General features: G+C 32.5%; 1 protein-coding gene across 2 annotated transcripts; it reads left to right on the top strand.

Annotated features, from left to right (window-relative positions):
- Positions 1-319: 319 nt before the first annotated feature.
- LOC105116910 (putative phospholipid-transporting ATPase 4) lies at positions 320-6,610 on the top strand. Of its 2 annotated transcripts, none has more exons than XM_011014416.1 (11): positions 320-662; positions 1,199-3,154; positions 3,257-3,367; positions 3,516-3,792; positions 3,878-3,966; positions 4,059-4,146; positions 4,239-4,448; positions 4,587-4,712; positions 5,129-5,227; positions 5,350-5,541; positions 5,640-6,610. In XM_011014416.1, the coding sequence occupies exons 2-11, from the start codon at positions 1,326-1,328 to the stop codon at positions 6,312-6,314; spliced, it is 3,696 nt and encodes a 1,231-aa protein (XP_011012718.1). In that variant the 5' UTR covers positions 320-662; positions 1,199-1,325; the 3' UTR covers positions 6,315-6,610. The 2 variants fall into 2 exon arrangements, with proteins under 2 accessions (XP_011012718.1, XP_011012719.1); XM_011014417.1 differs by having other exon boundaries at positions 5,693-5,804.
- The last annotated feature ends 15,792 nt before the right edge of the window (positions 6,611-22,402 follow it).

The following is a 22,402-nucleotide window of genomic DNA, read 5'->3' as shown; positions in this document are numbered from 1 at the left end:
TAAAATTGCCGGTTCATTTTAATAAAGGAGCCTGTCCATTTGTCCAACATCAACGAAACATTTCTAGTTTTTTTTTTTTACTGCCATTTGACCCCAGCTCTACCGCCAAGGAAGAAGAAGGCGGCTCCAATTTTGAGGACGTGCCACCTTGGAAATAGTGGGTCCCCAGGTTCAAAAGACTCTCTCTCCCCCCGCGTCAGCATTGCCAGGTATGTTTTAATACCCAACAACAACAACAACGACAACAATAATAAACCAAACATTAACTTGTGTCCCTCCCTAAAATAAATTAACCAGAATTAAAAACCAGAGTAAATTAAATTAATACAAGTGATTATACTGGTTCGTTTCCTGAGAAAAAAAGAAAAAAGAAAAAAGAAAAAAGAGAGAGAAGTAGCTGCTCTGTCCCTGAATTTATTGGTTTGTTCTTCCTGATTTTTCCAAAAGGAGAGCCTATTTTCCTTTCCTTTTCTCTCTTTCTTGTTTGTAGAAGCAACCAATTATTCTTCGTCTCTCTTAAACAACCTTTGTTTTCTCTACCTCTTAACACTCTCTCCCCTTCTTTCTTGATCTGCAACTGTTTAGCTCCAGGTTTGCTTCTGCACCTGCTCAAATGGGTCATTGTCATTTTTGCTAAAGATGGACCTGCCTCCTGATTCCAGGTACCCTTTTTTTTGTATTTTCCTTTGGGAGTTCTTGATTTCCTTGTTTCTTGTTTATTGGCCTTTTCTTTCTGTAACGTTCTCGAAGATCATTGGCTTCTCTTTTTTGTTTTTGGTTTTCGTTTCTTGCGGAGTTTAAGGTTGTGCCTGTGTCAAAAATTGTTCTTTTTTAGCTGGAAGAGTTCCTAATAATTGTTCTCTTTTTTGAGTGTTTGTGGTCAATTTTTTAGATCTTCTGTAAATTCCTAGCTTTAAATGAATGTGGATTAGTTCTTATGTGTATCCTTATGTTTGTGTGAATATTCTTTCATTTCCTTTGGGGTTTCAAATTTGCAAAGTCCGGGGATAAAATATTTGACGAATCCATATTTGAATATGAATGGCCTTTATGGGATGTGGTGTTTTTGAATTTTAACGAATGAAGTATGATTCTTTTACATTGGAGCTGAGTTACAACAATGATGTTATGTACTGTTGCAAGTTGTCCAATGCATCTACTTTGCAGCTGATTTCCTATACTTTGTTTGTTAAATTAGGCCTTAGAAGAAGGAATTGCCTATAAGCAAAGACCAATTGGTATCTGCATTCAATAAAGATTTTGGGGGGTGTTCTTTTTGGTACATCGAATCAACTATAAGTGTTTTTGAGATCAAGTTTTGAGAGATGACAAGGGGAAGGATAAGAGCAAGGCTCCGGCGGAGCCATCTCCACCCATTCTCTTGCTTAAGGCCAAATGTCAACAACAATGACTGGCCACATCCATTGTCAGGGCCTGGGTTCTCCAGAATTGTTCATTGCAACCGACCTGATAGGCACCTGAAAAAACCCTTGAAATACTGTTCAAATTATATATCTACCACCAAGTATAATATAGTCACATTCTTGCCCAAGGCTCTGTTTGAGCAGTTCCATCGGGTTGCTAATTTCTACTTCCTAGTGGCCGCAGGTCTTTCACTTACAGCTGTTGCCCCATTCTCTCCTGTGAGCATGATTGCACCATTGGCTTTTGTTGTCGGTATTAGTATGTTAAAAGAAGCTCTAGAAGATTGGCATAGGTTTGCGCAGGATATGAAGGTTAATAGTCGGAAAGCTAGTGTTCATAAAGGGGATGGGGTTTTTGGTTATAAGCCATGGCAGAAGATTCAGGTTGGTGATGTGGTGAAAGTGGAAAAAGACCAGTTTTTCCCAGCAGATTTGCTTCTATTGTCAGCAAGTTATGATGATGGGGTCTCCTATGTGGAGACCATGAACTTAGATGGTGAGACAAACTTGAAGGTTAAGAGATCGTTGGAGGTAACCTTGCCTTTGGAGGATGATGAGGCTTTCAAGAACTTTACTGGAATAATAAAATGTGAAGATCCAAACCCCAGTCTTTACACGTTTATTGGTAATTTTGAGTATGAACGACAGGTTTATCCTCTTGATCCTAGTCAGATTCTTCTTAGAGATTCAAAGCTCAGGAATACAGCTTATGTATATGGAGTTGTGATATTCACTGGTTTTGATAGCAAAGTCATGCAGAACTCAACAAAGTCTCCTTCAAAAAGGAGCAAAATAGAGAAAAAAATGGACAAAATTATATACATCCTTCTCAGCCTTCTTTTACTGATTTCATCCATTAGCTCAATTGGCTTTGCTGTGAAGATAAAGCTTCAAATGCCAGACTGGTGGTACATGCAACCCAGGAATCCTGATAATGATAGTCTCTATGACCCTGATCAGCCCAGCAAGTCAGGACTAGCTCATCTTGTCACTGCCCTCATCCTTTATGGGTATTTAATACCCATTTCTCTCTATGTCTCAATTGAGATTGTGAAGGTGTTTCAAGCAAGGTTCATTAACCAGGACATACAGATGTATGATGAAGAATCCGGCAATACTGCTCAAGCACGAACATCAAACTTAAACGAGGAGTTAGGTCAGGTTGACACGATCCTCTCTGATAAAACTGGCACCTTGACCTGTAATCAGATGGATTTTCTGAAATGTTCCATTGCTGGTACTGCATATGGTGTACGTTCAAGTGAAGTTGAACTTGCTGCAGCAAAACAGATGGCTATGGATCTTGAGGAGCAGGATACACAAATAACTAATGGTTCGAGGTATAGAAAAAGTGCACCTAATTCATGGGAGGATAGCAGAGGAGGTCCAGAAATTGAACTTGAGAGTGTTATTACTTCCAAAGTTGAAAATGATCAGAAGCCAGCAATAAAGGGATTTAGTTTTGAGGACAACAAGCTCATGAATGGAAATTGGTTGAAAGAGCCCAATACAGAGGTCATTTTGCTATTTTTCAGGATACTAGCAATTTGTCAGACAGCTGTTCCTGAGCTGAATGAAGAGACTGGTGTGTTTACATATGAAGCAGAGTCACCTGACGAAGCGGCCTTTCTTGCTGCGGCAAGAGAATTTGGTTTTGAATTTTGTAAACGAACTCAATCAAGTGTGTTTATTCGTGAAAAATATGCACACCCAGGACAATTGATTGAAAGGTGAGGTTGCAAATTGACAATTCCCTGTTTATATATGCGTTTTTTCCATCACTTTAATAAAAGGTATCTTACCATCTTAAATGTATCCTGGGGATCTTGCAGAGAGTTCAAAATTCTCAATTTGTTGGAATTTACAAGCAAAAGGAAGCGAATGTCTGTCATCGTGCGGGATGAGGATGGTCAAATTCTACTCCTGTGCAAAGGTGCTGATAGGTTAGGCCTGCAACTGTCTCTTACTTGGTCTATTCTAATCTTTAGCAATCAATTGTTAAAGCATCCAGAACCTTCTCCTGTGGCCTTAATAGGAAATTTAGGGGAAAAAAGAAGTAATTTAATGCATTCTCCTGCTTGAATTATGCAGTATAATATTTGATAGATTATCAAAGAATGGAAGAATGTATGAAACAACTACTGCTAAGCATTTGAATGACTACGGAGAAGTTGGGTTGCGTACATTGGCACTTGCTTATAAAAAGCTTGATGAGTCTGAGTATTCAGCATGGAACAATGAGTTTGTCAAAGCCAAAACTTCTATTAGCGCTGACAGAGAAGCAATGCTTGAGCGAGTTGCAGATATGATGGAAAAGGATCTGATTCTTGTTGGTGCTACTGCAGTGGAAGACAAATTGCAAAAAGGGGTACATGATAAGATTGCCTTAGAGACATAATTAAGATGTTCCCTTTTGTTTTGTTTCTGCTTATTTCCATTTTTTTTCTCTCAAGGTGCCCCAGTGCATAGACAAACTTGCACAAGCTGGTCTCAAGATTTGGGTTTTGACAGGGGATAAGATGGAAACTGCAATCAACATAGGGTTTGCCTCTTAAGATTCTACATACAAGTTTCTTTGTAATCTATGTTTACTTTATTTCAGAAGCTATAAATTTCTGCTTGTGCATGATGCAGATTTTCATGTAGTTTACTCCGTCAGGGCATGAAGCAGATCTTCATAACTGTAATGAATTCAGATGCAGTAGCCCAGGAATCAAAGCAGGTGAAATGCTAGGTGAAAGAGTACCAGCATTTTCCTTTTAGGGACTTGATTTCCTTTGATGCCTGAGATTTTTGTAATTCATCATCACACAGGCTGTGCAAGAGAACATTTTGATGCAAATCACCAATGCCTCTCAAATGGTCAAGCTGGAAAAGGATCCGCATGCTGCATTTGCATTAATTATTGATGGAAAAACCCTATCCTATGCTTTAGAGGATGATATGAAGCATCAGTTCTTAGCATTGGCTGTTGTCTGTGCATCTGTCATATGCTGTCGTGTATCTCCCAAGCAGAAGGCACTAGTATGCATTTTTTACCTTAATCAGTGGACTTTCTTCCATATTGTATTTTCTTTTCTTGAATCATCAAACTGACAATGCCTTTACAAATAAATACACATCTTTTTGTTGTGTTTTAATTTATTCAATCTGCTGATATAGGTAACAAGATTAGTAAAGGAAGGAACTGGAAAAACCACGTTAGCGATAGGTGATGGTGCAAACGATGTTGGGATGATTCAAGAAGCTGACATTGGAGTTGGTATCAGTGGGGTGGAAGGCATGCAGGTTGGTAACATGTCTAACTGATTCCTTCGGCATGCAGCATCTACAAAATGATATTGCCTTTTTCTCTGAGAAGAAAACTTGGAGACATTCTATGTTTGCGTGCTGTTATTTCCAGCTGTTTCTGGGCAGTATCTGTAACTTTTCTTTTTGCAGTTTCCAAATTTCATGTCTTGCAGATTTTAAAATTGGGTTGGACACGTGTGACATAATACTTGTCTTCCATCTTTGGTCTTAAATTGGAACTGAGATCAAAATATTATGCTGAGCTTTTATTTTATTTTCTGCCTTCCAATTTCACCACTTTCTCATAACTTCTTGTGGTTGTCTAGTGAAGAAACAGAGCATCAAGTTTTACTTATACATGTAAGCTTCGTAATATTCCAGTGAAGCTTATGAGTTTTCTAATGGATTTACAGGCTGTGATGGCAAGTGATTTTTCTATTTCCCAGTTTCGGTTTCTTGAAAGACTTTTAGTAGTCCATGGACACTGGTGCTACAAGAGAATTGCTCAGATGGTAATAATCAAGAGACTATCTCATATTTCCCTTTATCATTTGTATTTTAGTATCCACTGCACAGACATGTGTGCTCCGCATGCTTAGTTGTTGTTTCATTAAATGGGTTCTTTTGCTTTCAGATTTGCTATTTTTTCTACAAAAACATAGCATTTGGCCTTACCCTTTTCTACTTTGAGGCATTCACAGCCTTTTCTGGGCAATCTGTTTACAATGACTGGTACATGCTATTGTTCAATGTCATTCTTACCTCATTGCCTGTCATTTCACTTGGAGTTTTCGAACAAGATGTGTCTTCTGAGGTCTGCTTACAGGTTAGTCCCATTAATCACTAGACTATTTTTATGCAACTTTCCCCATTTTACCAGTTGTCTCTCTGCCATGATAATAATGTTATTTCTTCATTCTGCAGTTCCCAGCATTGTATCAGCAAGGGCCTAAAAATTTGTTTTTTGATTGGTATAGAATACTTGGGTGGATGGGTAACGGTCTCTATACCTCTCTCGTCATTTTCATCCTCAATATCATGATCTTTTATAACCAAGCATTCCGCGCTGAAGGCCAAACTGCTGATATGGCTGCCATGGGTGCTACTATGTTCTCTTGCATAATCAGTGCTGTAAACTGCCAGATTGCGCTCACAATGAGCCACTTTACGTGGATACAACATCTCTTTGTCTGGGGAAGCGTCGCCACTTGGTACTTGTTTCTATTACTTTATGGGATGTTGCCTCCATATTATTCAGAGGATGCCCACAAAATTTTAGTTGAAGCTCTTGGTCCAGCACCTATCTACTGGTGTACCATCCTCTTGGTAACAGTCGCATGTATTCTGCCCTACCTTGCTCACATATCATTCCAAAGATGTTTCAATCCGATGGATCATCATATCATCCAAGAAATCAAGTACTATAAGAAGGATGTTAAGGATCAACACATGTGGAGAAGGGAACGATCCAAGGCTAGACAAGAAACCAAGATTGGGTTCACAGCAAGGGTAGATGCAAAGATCAGACAGCTGAAAGGGAAGCTGCAGAAGAAGTCTTCAACCTTGATTTTGCCAAATCGTATGCCTTCCCCGTGTTAATGAAGTCCATTATTTTTTCTGCTTGCTTTTGGAAAATTTGTAGGGTTTTTCGGCCTTCTGCAGTTGCTTCCATAGCCTTTTTTATTAGTTTCTTAGTAATTCTTTATCCAGTTATAGCGGGTTCGTGCAAGTCCCCAGTTCATTACACAAAAAGCAAGCTAAGTATTATTGTATGTACACTAACTGTACGATTTGAGGAGTCAAGCTTGTGACAATAGTTGAGAGATTTAACGCATTTGCTTCCTCGTCTTCACCCCGTAACTTCCGATATAAAGAATATAGCAGCGATTATGTTCTGTGAGTTGTTTAACATTTTTGAATCTGCCATTTTCTTTATATTTTCTTGACATTCTTTCGAGTTATATAGTAGTTTAGCAATGGAGATGGCTCTTCGTCTTGCTGGGTAATAAATTTGTAATTACCACTGACAAATAAGGGAGCAAGAACACGGGGACCGTTAATACAGGTGCTCCTTGCAGGCGAAGAAACCTGATGAATAAAATTGATTTGAAGACGCGAAAATCTCTTTTTTAAAAGTGTTTGTTTATACCATAATTCCCATTAAAAAAAAAAAAAAACGCCGCCTTTGGATGCAATCAAAGCTCATAGACATTCTTTACTACTCGAAAGAAAAGACTGGAACATGAAGGCATGACGAAGACATAAAATTTGTCAAAGAAAAAAACAAACAAACAAACAAATAAAATAAGAAAAAAGAACCTGCACACATTGCCTCTCCCCCTCTCAATATGGTCGGTCCATGAAGGCATGACGAAGACATAAAATCAAAGATTCCCACTGCGGTACCATGACAACCTAACTTCTGATTATCAAGTTAAATTTTAATTAATTTAATAATCTAATAAAAAATAAAATAATAATAATAAAAAATAAATAAAAAGAATATTATTTTAGACAAAATTGATTGACACATAGAATTCATGACTTCAACATGAGATATGTCAAGATTGTGTATTTATTATGCATTCCAAATCATGAGGTTAGGATACTTTAATAGAAAAATATTAACAAAAAATCAAAATAAAATTACATAAATTAAAAAAAGATAAATCAAGATATTTAATAGCGCAACACGAGTCACATAATTGATTGTGTTTAATGAATTTATTTATTAAAATTAATTTATAATATAAATTGATAAACACATAAAATATGTTGAATAAAAGGAAAGGAAAAAAATAATATGTAAGGTTGAATATATTAAAAATATTATAAAAACAAACTTTTTTAGTTTATAAAAAATTAATTTATATGAAATATATATAAAACAATTACAGAAGAATTATATTAACCTCATAAAAATTTTAAAACACTCAATATAATTAAAATACAATCGCTATTTAAAAAAGACTAAATAAGCTAAAAAAATGACATAGGAGAGGTATTAACTAAAAAAAATTAAAAATATTTTAAAAAACATACATTAAAAAAAGATATTAATTGAAAAACATATATATATATAACAAAAGAGAAAAGTTCAGGCTCGCGTGTTTGGTCCTACTAATTTTTTTTTCTTTTTGAAAGGGGCCGACGATACATTGCCTGTTGTGGCAAATAACATGTTGTTTGCCGGGTTATATTCTGGCCATCACTATGGTAGCTAGAAAATCAAGTTTATGAAAAACTTTTATTCAACTCATTTCAACCATAAAACACTCTATAAACACTCTTGAATCACCAAGAAACCAATCTATCAACCTTTTAAACCTTAAAATACGATTCAAACCACCAAAACAAACTGTAAAAAACATTACATCCTTGACCTAGATTTGATTTTTTAGGTTACATTAAGGTTTAAAATAACCAAAATAAGACTCTTCTTGTAGAACTTGTTGGTATCAATTTTAACATGTTTGGTGGTCAGAACCGTTACTAATGAAGAGCTTTCTCTCTCTTTGTCAGAACCCGGTGACTCCTCTCTCTTCTTCTATGAAAAAACTAAAAACTAAAAAAATAAAGTTTGATACCAAAATGTATTTTTTAAAGATTAAAGGGACTAGTTATCTTATAGCAAAAAAAGACAAGGGGCTAAAATGTGCTTCACAAACAAATTTGAAAGCACCTATGTTACCTATGTTTTTCACTTATGTTCTCTCCTTTTCAATTTAACCTCCCTAAAAAAATATATGCAATTGGATACTCATTTAGGATAAAAAGAGCTTAGTTGTGTAAAGAAAAAGTTTGAGGATCAAGTTGAGAATTTTGAAAAAAAATCCTAACTCCAATCCACAATGATCGGTAAAAGAGTGAACAATGATTTTATGCATAGTGAAACATCACACACTTTATATTTTGTTAACTAAATTGGTGCCCGTGCTACGCTACAAGTACTCGTTATTTTTCTAGTAAAATATTGCCCCCATGACCATGATTATCATACTAGAAGTACTATACATAAAAAAGTACTATACATAAAAAAAACTCATGAAGTCCTATTTATAGGAAATGAAATGTTGTTGGTTGACTAAAAAAAATAGCAAGTAAAAGAATGAAGGTTAAAATCAAAACAAAAAAAAATAAAAAATCAAAGGGAAACAACAAATTTTCAATTTCAGAGTTAAATTAAAAATAATAAAAACATTAACAAATGAAAAGAACGAGGACCAAAATAACAATAAAAAAAATACATAATTAACTTTGATTGAAGGGTGAATTTAAAAATAATAAAACTTCTATAAAAGAATAAAAAAATTAAAATAATAAGGATCAAATTGAAAATATGACACGACTAAAAGGTTGATGTCTTTTCTCAAGTACAAGAGTTTCGAAGTAATAAATAATCCGACAAAAACCGGGGTCGAACCACAAGGAGGTTAATGGTATAAATTATAAACAATAATAATACAACAACAATAATAACAAGAATAACAACAACAACAACAACAACAACAATAGTAGTAGTACTAATAGTAGTAGTATTAGTAATAATAATAATAATACTACTATTAAAAGTAGTAGTACTAATAATAATAATAATAATAATAATAAATAAGAAGAAGAAGAAGAAGTTAATGATAACTTTGAAATGGAAGATCAATGTGAGTATCAAACAATGATAACAACAAACATCAAGATTAGAAGATCCACTAATAATATTCCAAACAAGTATAATATAAACTTTTTTTATTAAAATAAAAACCACACAGAAAAAAGATTCCAATCAGATTATAAATTATTAACATGATTACATTAGTTATCTTATTTGAATAATGTTAATACTTGTAAATGTTGTCAGGTATTCATGATTATAACTTATGTTAACAACAAATCAAGTTCCTTTCATAGCACAAGTGTCGGTTATACCATACGGTTTGTGCTATGAAAGTGCCACATATTTATTATACCAAGTGTTATACAACATAAATCTAGATTAGTCATTTAACAAACAAAGTATTAAAGAGTAAATAAGATAACAAATATAAAACATGTTAGTATCAAACATTAAAATCTATGTTAAGTTTACACTATATTTATTCTTACACCATGAGTGTAACCTTTTCACCTTGACATAATAAACTTAGCTAAACATAATTAAGAAGAGAAACATAAATAAACAAGATAAGAATATAAATAAGATAAAAGTTAACTAAGTAAAGGAAAGGAATTGAAAGGCATAAACAAAATATTTATGAAAACAAAACTTAAGCATTACACAAATACAAAGAGAGAAAGCAAGAGCATAATCTTGATGTGGAAATCAAGATACTTAAATGCATGGCAAATGCCTCCTTTTATAGGTCAAAATTGAGAACTATTGATTTGATAACTAATTGATGAGTGGGTGACCAACTCTTGACTTGGTGACAATATTTATTTTCTTTTGTCTGAATAAAATGTTATTGATAACATCAGAATTTGAACTAGACCTCAATATGAAATTGTAGAAAATTATCTCAGCTTTCCAAAAATTAAGGTCATTTGGACTTGTAGAACTAAGATATAGGCTGAACACTGAACAGTGTTTGGGCTGTAGGACAGATTCGAACTTCTTCATTGTTGCTATAATTTGAACTTGAAAATGACCTTATTAAAACCAGACCTCACATGAAAGTTGCAGATTTATGTCTTACCTTTCCATCCATATAAAGTAGATCTAAATCTGAGATCTACAACTCCAGATATGACCCAAGTACCGAACAATATTCTACTTTGGACTACACCATCATCTCTTTTCTAAGTTTGGCCATCTCTTTATCCTTTCAATTTCAATACTTAAACTCATCAATCAATCCTTTTATTTATGTGATAGGCCTGTATTTTAGATGAATATTTACCACAAATTAAAGGTATCTTATATTATTAGATATGTTATTATAAAACATGCTTTAGTTAAGGAGTTATTGATACTTCAAGTGCAAAATAATGATATAAAACCTTAATAAAAATGTACTTTTAAGTACCAATCACACCAGCTTATTACTAGTTCCTAATAAACAAAGCGTTAAAATAGAAAAACAATTTGTAAATTCTACAAAGCAAGGCATTCATCATAACTTCCATTAATCTATCCAGATAAACAAACTCTCATTAAATTTATATATCTGCTCAATAACTCTTAAACAAGATATTAATAAACCTTTCTTTTGTGCTCAATATATCAACACCTAGTTATGGAGCTTTACTTGAAAGAAAAATATTTTTTGTTCTAATGTTTAAGGTTAACTTTCTTGGGTTGATATATTTATTTATTTATCTTTTTATTAATATACATATAACTTAAAAATAAAATGTATCTTTAACTCATATAACAAGCTTTCAGCTAATGACTCTCAGACCAGTTGGTCTTAGTGCTTTTAGTGTTGAGATACCCCTTCGAACTTAACAACTCGGGTTGCAGATACTAATACGTAGATAGTGCAATATTTGATTCCCTTAAGCTTTTCTCCTCAACCTATGTAACAAGTGTTAGGCTAATAGCTCCTAAATTAGTTGACTTTTAGGGTATCAGGTGTTAAAACACCCATTCGGGCTTAATTGCTTAGGTTAAGGAGGCTACAAAACCAAACTTATCTATGTTTTTATTATCATTTTTTTTTATTTTTTATTTTTTCAATTTATATACTACCCCTTTCCTTTAGTTGTTACCTTTAACAAAAGAATATAAATAATATAATAATCCAATATACAACCCATAATCATATGTTAAAGTGTGTGTGAAAATAAAGGTTTAAAAATACTTGTTAAATGAGTATATGAGCTGAATTAAGTGATAACAATGCGAGAGTTTGTAAACATGCATATTTCAAGAAGTATTTTGATAGATCTTTTTATGAATATTGCAAATAACCATTGAAAAATGTTAACTAAGATATATCTCAAGAGTCAATAAAATTCCTTTTTACTCTGTCATCTTAGTAACAACAGTTTGCAAATGGTTTTTAAAAAAGAAAACACAGTTAATTTTTTTTTTTAATATCAACTACTACCCTTTTCCCCCAACCAAAATGAGATATTGTCCTTAATGTTCGAAGGTATATACTGTTAAGAAATATAAGAAACATTGAACACTGATAAACTTGAAACATATTTAAACAAATATAAGAAATAACAAAATAAAATAATATACTGTTAAGAAAACCAAAAGACACAAGGATTCACAAACAAAGGCTCAAATCCAATCTCAACTTTTTACGACTTTCCTTAGTTGACCAATTTATGCGACTTATTGAGGGATCAATTATAGGAGTGAAAGATTATAGTTGATCAATCAATTGTTCAATAGCAGCAGTATAGGAGTGAAAGATTATAGTTGAAAATGTTAGAAATTTCTGTTTCACAGCATGATCAAGAAAATATAATAATTTATCATAAAAACCATTAACATTTAACAAACCTGTGGGTTTATGGTGAATGTGCAGTTGGGCCAAAAAGGTAATATGAAAGATCTCTTCCAATGTGCCTAGACCACTAGTAAGACAATGAAAGCATCAGTGTGTTTAAATATCGTATTCATTCGATCAGACATTATAGAGACCTGTAGTTCCTCTCCAATTGTTTTTCCAATGATGTTTCTTTGTGCTAAAGCTTTAGGGATAACCCCCATAACTTAACTACCTCCTAAAATTACAACTATTAACACTCCCCCCATTAACCTAAGGCCGCCTTCCTCATATACTAAATGAATCTTTTTCTCAATTAGTAACTGACCAAGATGATTTGCTGATTCTACAAACTCTATTTCCTTCCTAGGACTAGATCCACCGAAAACACAAATGTTTCTTATATGATGACTTGAGGAACTTGTCATTTCTACACACTTCTATATCTATTGAATGTATTGGTTGAGTAAAAATGAAGAAAAGAAAGATAAGATTTTATATATAAGAACTTGAAAATGCAATCATATCACCTATATAGAGGCCAACTGGAGTCTCATACTCTCTCTCTCTTTATTTATTTATTTTTTGAAAAAACATGTGTTGTGGCTCACATCTTCCCTTGGTTTTACATCCAAGAACGACTTAAACGCCCTCTATAGGTCGGGGATAGGCTTCCCATCTAGTTTTCTTAAAAACTGGCAAACAAGGTCTTTTTTAGTTAGATTCCTAAGACTATGTGGAGCATGTTCTTTATGGAATAGTGACCATAAATCATGAATTACACGATGCATATTTCCACTAAGATGCGTCTCAAGAGTTAATAGAAGATCATCTAAAGACTCCTTACTTAGGTCATCCTTAATAAATTATATTTTATCTTCACGGTTTATAGATACCATTCCTAAAGAATGAAATTGTGCATTACAAATCCATCTGGCACATCGATGATAGACTTTCAGTCATTTTACATGACGTTTCTTTGCAAAAGTGCTTTCACCTGTTCTAAGCATATGTGAAATGAAGGAATTAGAGAACTCACCTGATAATCAGACCTTTGCTTCAATCAGCCAGCGAATATCTTCAGGAATTCCATGATTCATTAACAATCTTAATTTTGCACATCTAGCACTGTAAATTTATATAATCGCATTCTGACGCAGAGCGGGAAAATATTATTTTTCAACTTTTCAAGAGTGGTATCCATTTTCAAATGGGAATTGGAGGAGAGATTCAAAGAAAGAGGAAAGAGCAAAGAATTACATAAATATATATACAAATATCAATTATTATGGGAAACTAAAAGAACTGACTTAAGTCACTGACATGACCAAAAGATTGATGTCTCCTCCCAAGCGCAAGTGTGTCGAAGTAATAAATAACCTGGCAAGACCGGGATTGAATCACAGAGAGTTTAATTGTATAAATTATAGATAAATATATTATAACAACAACAGTAATAATAATACAGTAGTAGTAATAATAATAATAAAGAAGAAGAAGAAGAAGAAGAATAAGTTGATGAAAACTTTGAGATGAAAGATTAATGTTAGGATTAAACAATGATAACAACAAATATCAAGCTTAGAGGATCCAATAATGGTATGTCAAACAAGTATAGTATAAACTCTTATTATTTAATTGGAAACCACATACAAAGGAGGTTCCAATCAAATTATAAATTGTTAACATGATTACATTAGTAATCTTATTCGATTAATGCTAATACTTGTAAATGTCGTTAGACATTCATGATTATAACTTATGTTAACAACAAATCAAGTTCCTTTCATAGTTCAAGTGTCAGTTATACCATACAGTATGAGCTATGAGAGTGCCATGTATTTGTTGTACCAAGTGTTATACAACATAAATCTAGATTAACTATTTAACAAGCAAAGTATTAAAAGTAAATAAGATAAAAAATACAAAACATATTAGTATTAAACATTAAGGTCCATGTTGAGTTTACGCTATACTTATTCTTACACCATTAGTATAACCTTTTCACCTTGACATAATAAACTTAACTAAACATAATAAAAGAAAGAAAAAATAAATAAACAAAATAAGAACATAAATAAGATAAAAGTTAACTAAGTAAAGGACAGGAAATGAAAGGTATAAATTTGATATTAATGAAAGCAAAACTTAAACATTACAAAAATACAAAGAGAGAAAGCAAGAGCAAGATCTTAATCTGGAGACCAAGATGTCTAAATGCATGGCAAATGCCTCCTTTTATAGGCCAAAATTAGAAACTATTGATTTGATGACTAATTGATGAGTGGGTGCCAACTCTTGACTTGGTGACAATCCTTATCTTTTCTTGTCTTTCCATCTATATAAAATAGATCTAAATCCGAGATCTACACCTCCAGTTATGACCTAATTACTGAACAATGTTCTGGTTTGAACGACACCAACAACTCTTTTCTAAGTTTGGCCATCTCTTTGTCCTTTCAATTTCAATTCTTAAACTCATCAATCAATCCTTTTGACACGACGAAAAGATTAATGTCTTCTACCAAGTGTAGGAGTGTCGAAGTAATAAATAACCTGGCAAGACCAGGGTCGAACCACAGGGAGGTTAATTGTACAAATTATAAACAACAACAACAACAACAACAACAACAACAACAACAACAACATAATAATAATAATAATAATAATAATAATAATAATAATAATAATAATAATAATAATAATAATAATAATAATAATAATAATAATAATAATAATAATACTAGTAGAGTAGTACTACTACTAATAATAATAATAATAAAGAAAGAGAAGAAGAAGAAGAAGATGAGAACTTGGAGATGAAATATTAGTGTAAGGATTAAACAATGATAATAACAAATGTCAAGGTTAGAGGATCCACTAATGGTATGTCAAACAAGTATAGTATAAACTCTTATTATTCAATTGGAAACCACACACAAAGGAGGTTCCAATCTTATTATAGATTGTTAACATGATTACATTAGTCATCTTATTCGATTAATGCTAATACTTGTAAATCTCGTCAAGCATTCATGATTATAACTTATGTTAACAACAAATCAAGTTCCTTTCATAGCTCAGGTGTCGGTTATACCATACCGTATGGGCTATGAAAGTGCCAAGCATTTGTTATACCAAGTGTTATACAACATAAATCAAGATTAGTCATTTAACGAGCAAAGTATTAAAGAGTGAACAAGATAACAAATACAAAACATGGTAGTATCAAACATTAAAGTCCATATTAAGTTTACACTATACTTATTCTTACACCATTAGTGTAACCTTTTCACCTTGACATAATAAACTTAGCTAAACATAATAAAAGAAAGAAAAATAAATAAACAAAATAAGAACATAAACAAGATAAAAGTTAACTAAGTAAAGGAAAAGAAATGAAAGGCATAAACTTGATATTAATGAAAGCAAAGCATAAGCAATACAAAAAAATACAAAGAGAGAAAGTAAAAGCATGATCTTCATCTGGAGACGAAGATGCCTAAATGCATGACAAATGCCTCCTTTTATAGGCTATAATTGGGAACTATTGATTTGATGACTAATTGATGAGTGGGTGACCAACTCTTGACTTGGTGACAATCCTTATCTTCTCTTGTCTACCCAAAACGTCATTGATAACGTCAAAATTGGAGCCACTTGACAACATGAAAGTTGTAGGAAATTGTCTCAGCTTTCTTGTATAAAACATTCAGGTCATTTGGACTTCTACAACTCCAGATATGGCCAAATTACTGAACAGTGGTTGGGCTGGAGGACAGATTCGGGCTTCTTTGTTGTTGCAACAATTTGGACTTGAAAATGGCTTTTTAGATCTTGAGCTCCATATGAAAGTTGTAGGCTTATGTCTTACCTTTCCATCCATATAAATTGGACCTAAATCTGAGATCTACAGCTCTAGATATGACTCAATTACCGAACAGTGTTTCAGTATGGACTGCACCGGCATCTCTTTTCTAAGTTTGGTCATCTCTTTGCCCTTGCAATTTAAGTTTTTAAAGTCATCAATCAATCCTTTCATTTATGTGATAGGCCTGTATTTAAAATGAACATTTACCACAAATTAAAGGTATCTTATATTATTAGATATATTATTATAAAACATGCTTTAGTTAAGGAGTTATTGATACTTCAAGTGCAAAATGATGATATAAAATCATAATAAAAATGCACTTTTAAGTACTAATCACCTTTCATTTATGTGACAGGCCTGCATTTAAAATGAACATTTACTATAAATTAAAGGTATCTTATATTTATTAGATATGTTATTATAAAACATGCTTTAGTTAAGGAGTTATTGATACTTCATGTACAAAATGATAATATAAAACCTTGATAAAAATACATTTTTAACTACTAATCACACCCCGCAACCAGCTTATTACTAGTCCCTAGTAATTAAAGTGTTAAAATAGAAAACATTTTTTTGCAAATTCCACAAAGTAAGGTATTCATTATTCAACTTCTATTAATCTATCCAGATAAACAAACTCTCATTAAATTTATATATCGGCTTAATACCTCTTAAACAAGATATTAATAAACCTTTCTTTTGTGCTCAATAGATCAACACATAGTTATGGGGCTTTACTTGGAAGAAAACAAAATTTTTATTCTAATGTTTAAAGTTAATTTTCTTGGGTTGAGATTTTTTTTCTTTTTTCTTTTTAAAAAAATATATACATGTAACTTAAAACATAATGCATCTTTAACCCATGTAACGAGCTTTTGGCTAATGACTCCCAGACCAATTGTTCTTAGAGCATTAGGTGTTGAGACACCCTTATAAGCTTAGTGACACGACTAAAAGATTGATGTCTTCTCCCAAGTGCAGGAGTGTCGAAGTAATAAATAACCCGGCAAGACCGGGGTCGAACCATAAGGAGGTTAATTGTACAAATTATAAACAACAACAACAACAATAATAATAGTAGCAATAATAATACTAATACTAATAATAGTACTACTACTACTAGTAGTAGTAGTAGCAGCAGCAGTAGTAGTAGTAATAATAATAAAGAAGAAGAAGAAGAAGAAGAAGAAAAAGAAAAGTTGATGAGAACTTTGAGATGAAAGATTAACGTAAGGATTAAACAATGATAACAATAAATGTCAAGGTTTGAGGATCCACTAATGGTATGCCAAACAAGTATAGTATAAACTCTTATTATTCAATTAGAAACCACACACAAAGGAGGTTCCAATCAGATTATAGATTGTTAACATGATCACATTAGTTATCTTATTCGATTAGTGCTAATACTTGTAAATCTCGTCAAGCATTCATGATTATAAGTTATGTTAACAACAAATCAAGTTCCTTTCATAGCTCAGGTGTCGGTTATACCATACACAAATTAAAGGTATCTTATATTATTAGATATATTATTATAAACCATGCTTTAGTTAAGGAGTTATTGATACTTCAAGTGTAAAATGATGACATAAAACCTTGATAAAAAATGCACTTTTAAGTACTAATCACTTAGTAACTCGGGTTGCAGATACTGATACATAGATAGTGCAATGTTTGATTTCTTTAAGCTTTTCTCCTCAACCCATGTAACAAGTATTGGGCCAGTAGCTCCCAAGTTAGTTGAATTTAGGGTATTAGGTGTTAAGACACCCCTTCAGGTTTAATTGCTTAAGTTAGGGAGGCTACGAAACCAAACTTATCTACATTTTTATAATCATTTTTTTTTCTTTTTTTCTTTTAAACTATATACTATCCCTTTCCCTTAGTTGTTACCTTTAACAAAAAAACATAAATAATATAATAATCTAATAGGTAACCCACAATCATATGTTAAAGTGTGTGTGTGTGTGTGTGAAAATTAATGTTTAAGAATACATGTTAAATGAGCATATGAGCAGAATTAAGTGATAATAATATGAGAGTTTGTAAACCTGAATATTTCAAGAAGTATTATGATAGACCTTATTAAGAATGGTTACTAAATGCGTCTCAAGAGTCACTTTAACAAAAGAGCTTCTTTACCCTGCCATCCTTGTAACAACAATTTTGCATATGCTTTATGAAATAGAAAATACAGTTAGTTAATTTTTTTCCATCATCTACTACCCTCTTCCCCCCAACCAAAACAGAACATTGTCCTCCATGTCCTAAAGTAGAAAGATAGAGTATAGAAGATATCATCTGAAATAATAAACATTGACAAATCTGAAATACACTTAAACAAATATAAGAAACAACAAAACATAATAATAAAACCAAAAGACACAAAAATTCATAAAAAAAGGCTCAAATCCAATCTAAACTTTTTAGGGCTTTTCTTAGATGATCAATTTATACGACTCATAGAAGGATCAATTACAAGAATGAAAGATTGTAGTTGGTTAATCAATTGTTCAGTAGCAGCAATAAAGATTATGATTTGTCGTGTAGAAGATGTTAGAAATTCCTATTCCACATCATGATCAAGAAACGACAACAACTTAACATAATAACCATTAACATTTAACAGTCGTATGAGTTTATAATGAATGTGTAGTTGGGCCCAAGAGGAGATATGAAAGATCTCTTCCAATGTGCCTAGACCACTTGGTAAGGACATGAAGACATCAACATGATTAAACATTGCATTCATTCGAGCAGACATTGTGGAGACATGTAGTTCCTCTCCAATTATTTTTCCAATAATGTCCGCTTGTGCTAAAACTTTGGGGACGACCCCCAAAACTTGAATACCTCCTAAAAATGTAGCTATTGACACACTTCCCATTAACCCAAGATTACCTCCCCTATACACTCAATAAATCTTTCTCATAGCTAGTACTTGTCTAAGATGATTTGCTGATTCTAAAAACTTCTTTTCTTTCTCAGGACTAGATCCACTAAAAACAAAAACATTTCTTATATGAGGACCTAAGGAACTTGCTATTTCTACACATTTCTATATTTGTTGAATGTATGGGTTGAGTAGAAATGAAAGTAAGGAAGAGAGGATTTTATAAATGAGAAATTGAAAAGAAAATCATATCACTTATATGTAGGCCAGCTAGAGTTTCTCACATACTCTCACTTTTTATTTATTTATTTATTTTTGAAAAAGTATGTGTATATATAGGTAGTTGTGATTATAGCTCACATCTTCCCTTGGTGTTATGTCCAAGAATGACTTAAACACCCTTTATGGGTCGGGGATAGGCTTTCCATCCAGTTTTCTTAAAAACTAGCAAACAATGTCTTTTTTAGTCAGATTCTCAAGACTATATCAAGCATCTTCTTTATGGAAATAGGGTCATAAATCATGAAATGCACAACGCACATCTCCACTATGATGAGACTTAAGAGTCAATTGAAGATTATCTAAAGACTTTTTGTGTTTTAAAATAAATCACACCTTTTGATAATTTTCACAGGTTTTACATAATGCATGTGAATCCTTGAATATGGTGGGCCAATAAAATCCACTTCGTAAGATTTTTGCAGTTGTTTTTTTATGAGAAATGACTCCCATATGCCTCAGAGTGATAAAATTTAATGACACTACTTACCTCATTATCATGAATGCAACTTTTAAATATTTGATCAGGATAATATTTGAATAAGTAAGGGTCATCCCAATAAAAGTTTTGCACGTTGCTCAAAAACTTTTTTTTGTCTTGGTTATCCAAATGAGCTGGCTAAAATCCTAAAGCAAGAAAATTGATATTTTTAGCAAACCAAGACATTGAACTAAGAGAAAGTAAAGATTCAACAAGAAAGTAATAATTGATTGGTGTGATGTTAAATGTCGAATCTTCTGCCAATTTTGACAAATGATCCGCGACAACATTTTCGATGCCTTTTTCATCTTTGATTTCTTTCTATTTAGAAGTCTCAAAGATTTCACAATTATGATTAACTTCTCTTTATTTGGTCATGGCATGAGGAAATGGAAGTACTAGTGGGGAATCAGTCTTTTCCTTACAATATTCAGATTTAACCCCTTCCTTACCCTTAGAGATTGACTCATCATCTTTATCACAAGGTTCAAGAGTGGGTTTTTCAATAACCTTACTATTGTGAAGAGTTATGACTGATTTGACTTGGTCCATATGTTGACTTCCAAAACTACTTGCATTTGCATTGTATTGCCTCTTGGGATTTTACTATGGTTGAGATGAAAACTTACCTTTCTCTTGAAAACTAAGAGCAAATGTGAATTTTGCAAGAGTATCTTTAAAATTTGTTATGCTTTGAGGAAGTTGAGTGTTGATTGTCTTTTGCTTCTCAATGAATGCATACAAAGTTTTTTCAAAATTTCTTTTAAGAGGTGGAGCATAAGGAGGTACATATCCATGAGAACTTTGAAAATTATAGTGTGCTTGAAATTGTGGTTGTGAAGTTTGTGCATTATCAATCTTCCAACTGAAATTTGGGTAATTTCTCCAACCATGGTTACATGTTTGCGAGTATGGGTTATGATTGGGCCTTTGAAAACTATTTGAAGCATGAGCTTGTTCATGGAGACATTCCTTAAAAAAAGGCAAGGTTCGACAATCATTGGTTGAGTGTTCATTTGTTTCACAGATTTGACGTACAATGTTTTGAACAGATTTTAATTGACCACTTTTTTTCAATTCTAGTGCTTCGACTTTTCTAGCTAAAGATGCAAACTTGGCTTGGAGGTCATGATCTTCCCTAAGATTGTACATACCTCCATTAGATGTATGAGGTTGGATTTTACTTGGAGTCTCATACTTGCCTGTAGTGTCCTAATTTTGAGCATTTTCAGCTAGCAAGTCGAGGTATTCCATTGCTTCATTAGGGTCTTTATCTTCAAAGGTTCCATTACACATCAATTCAATATTTGCCTATTTTTAGGTGTTAAGCCTTCATAAAAATGTGAAACCAATCTCCATATCTCAAAACCATGATGAGGGCAAGTATTAAGTAAGACTTGATACCTATCCCACTATTGGTAAAAAGTTTCTCCTGGTTTTTGAGTGAAAGTGATGATTTGTCTTTTGAAAGAGTTGATTCTATGAGATGGAAAAAACTTCTTTAAAAGTTGTTGTTGCATTTCATCCCAAGCATGAATGGATACTGGTCTTAAATTTTTTAGCCATGTTTTAGCTTTATCTTTTAATGAAAAAGGAAAAAGTTTGAGTCATTATACATGTTGCAGAGCTCCTCAAATTCCCTTAAATGCAAGTATGGATTTTCTAAATCTAAGCCATTAAAAGAAGGTAAAAGTTGAATAATGCTTGACTTAAAATTAAAATGAGATGCATCAGGAGGGAAAACTATGCATGATGGTGTACTATTTCTTGTGGGATTCATGTGGTCTCTAAGTGTTCTTGCACGGTTATTCTCGTTATTCTCATTATGAAGCGACTGGTTATTTTTTTTTACCATATTTTTTGAAAATGATGAGGATACCCTACAAAGTCTATCACTTAATATACATGACCACACTTTTATGCACGTGTAGGAGTAGAATAAAAGGAAAAAGAAAACAAAAAAAAGAAGAAACAAGAGAAAAGAAAAAAAAAGTTATATATAAGAAAAGTGAAAAGAGAAAATAAAATAAATACTATAATTTGTACAAGAACTTACCTCCCCGGCAACGACGCTAAAAACTTAACACGACCAAAAGATTGATGTCTTCTCCCAAGTGTAGGAGTATCGAAATAATAAATAACTTGGCAAGATCGGAGTCAAACCACAGGGAAGTTAATTATATAAATTATAGATAACAATAATACAACAACAACAACAATAACAACAATAATAGTAACAATAGTAACAACAACAACAACAACAACACCAACAACAACAACAAAAATAATAATAATAAAGAAAAAGAAAAAGAAGAAGTTAATGAAAACTTTGAGATGAAAGATTAATGTAAGGATTAAACAATGATAACAACAAATATCAAGGTTAGAGGATCTACTAATGGTATGTCAAACAAGTATAGTATAAAATTTTATTATTCAATTGGAAACCACACACAAAGGAGGTTCTAATTAGATTATAAATTATTGACATGATTACATTGGTTATCTTATTCGATTAATGCTAATACTTGTAAATGTTGTCAGGCATTCATGATTATAACTTATGTTAACAACAAATCAAGTTCCTTTCGTAGTTCAGGTGTCGGTTATACCATATAGTATGGGCTATGAGAATGCCAAATATTTGTTGTACTAAGTGTTATACAACATAAATCTAGATTAACCATTTAACAAGAAAAGTATTAAAAGTAAATA

The sequence above is a fragment of the Populus euphratica genome, unplaced genomic scaffold, assembly GCF_000495115.2.
Source record: "Populus euphratica unplaced genomic scaffold, PopEup_1.0 scaffold1102.1, whole genome shotgun sequence".
Lineage (NCBI taxonomy): Eukaryota > Viridiplantae > Streptophyta > Magnoliopsida > Malpighiales > Salicaceae > Populus > Populus euphratica.
This window is presented reverse-complemented; position numbering and strand designations above follow the sequence as displayed.

Coding starts and splice junctions, on each gene's coding strand:
- LOC105116910 (XM_011014416.1), top strand. CDS start 1,326: ATGACAAGGGGAAGGATAAGAGCAAGGCTCCGGCGGAGCCATCTCCAC. Junction 4,147..4,238: donor TAGCCCAGGAATCAAAGCAG/GTGAAATGCTAG, acceptor ATCATCACACAG/GCTGTGCAAGAGAACATTTT. Junction 4,449..4,586: donor CTCCCAAGCAGAAGGCACTA/GTATGCATTTTT, acceptor CTGCTGATATAG/GTAACAAGATTAGTAAAGGA.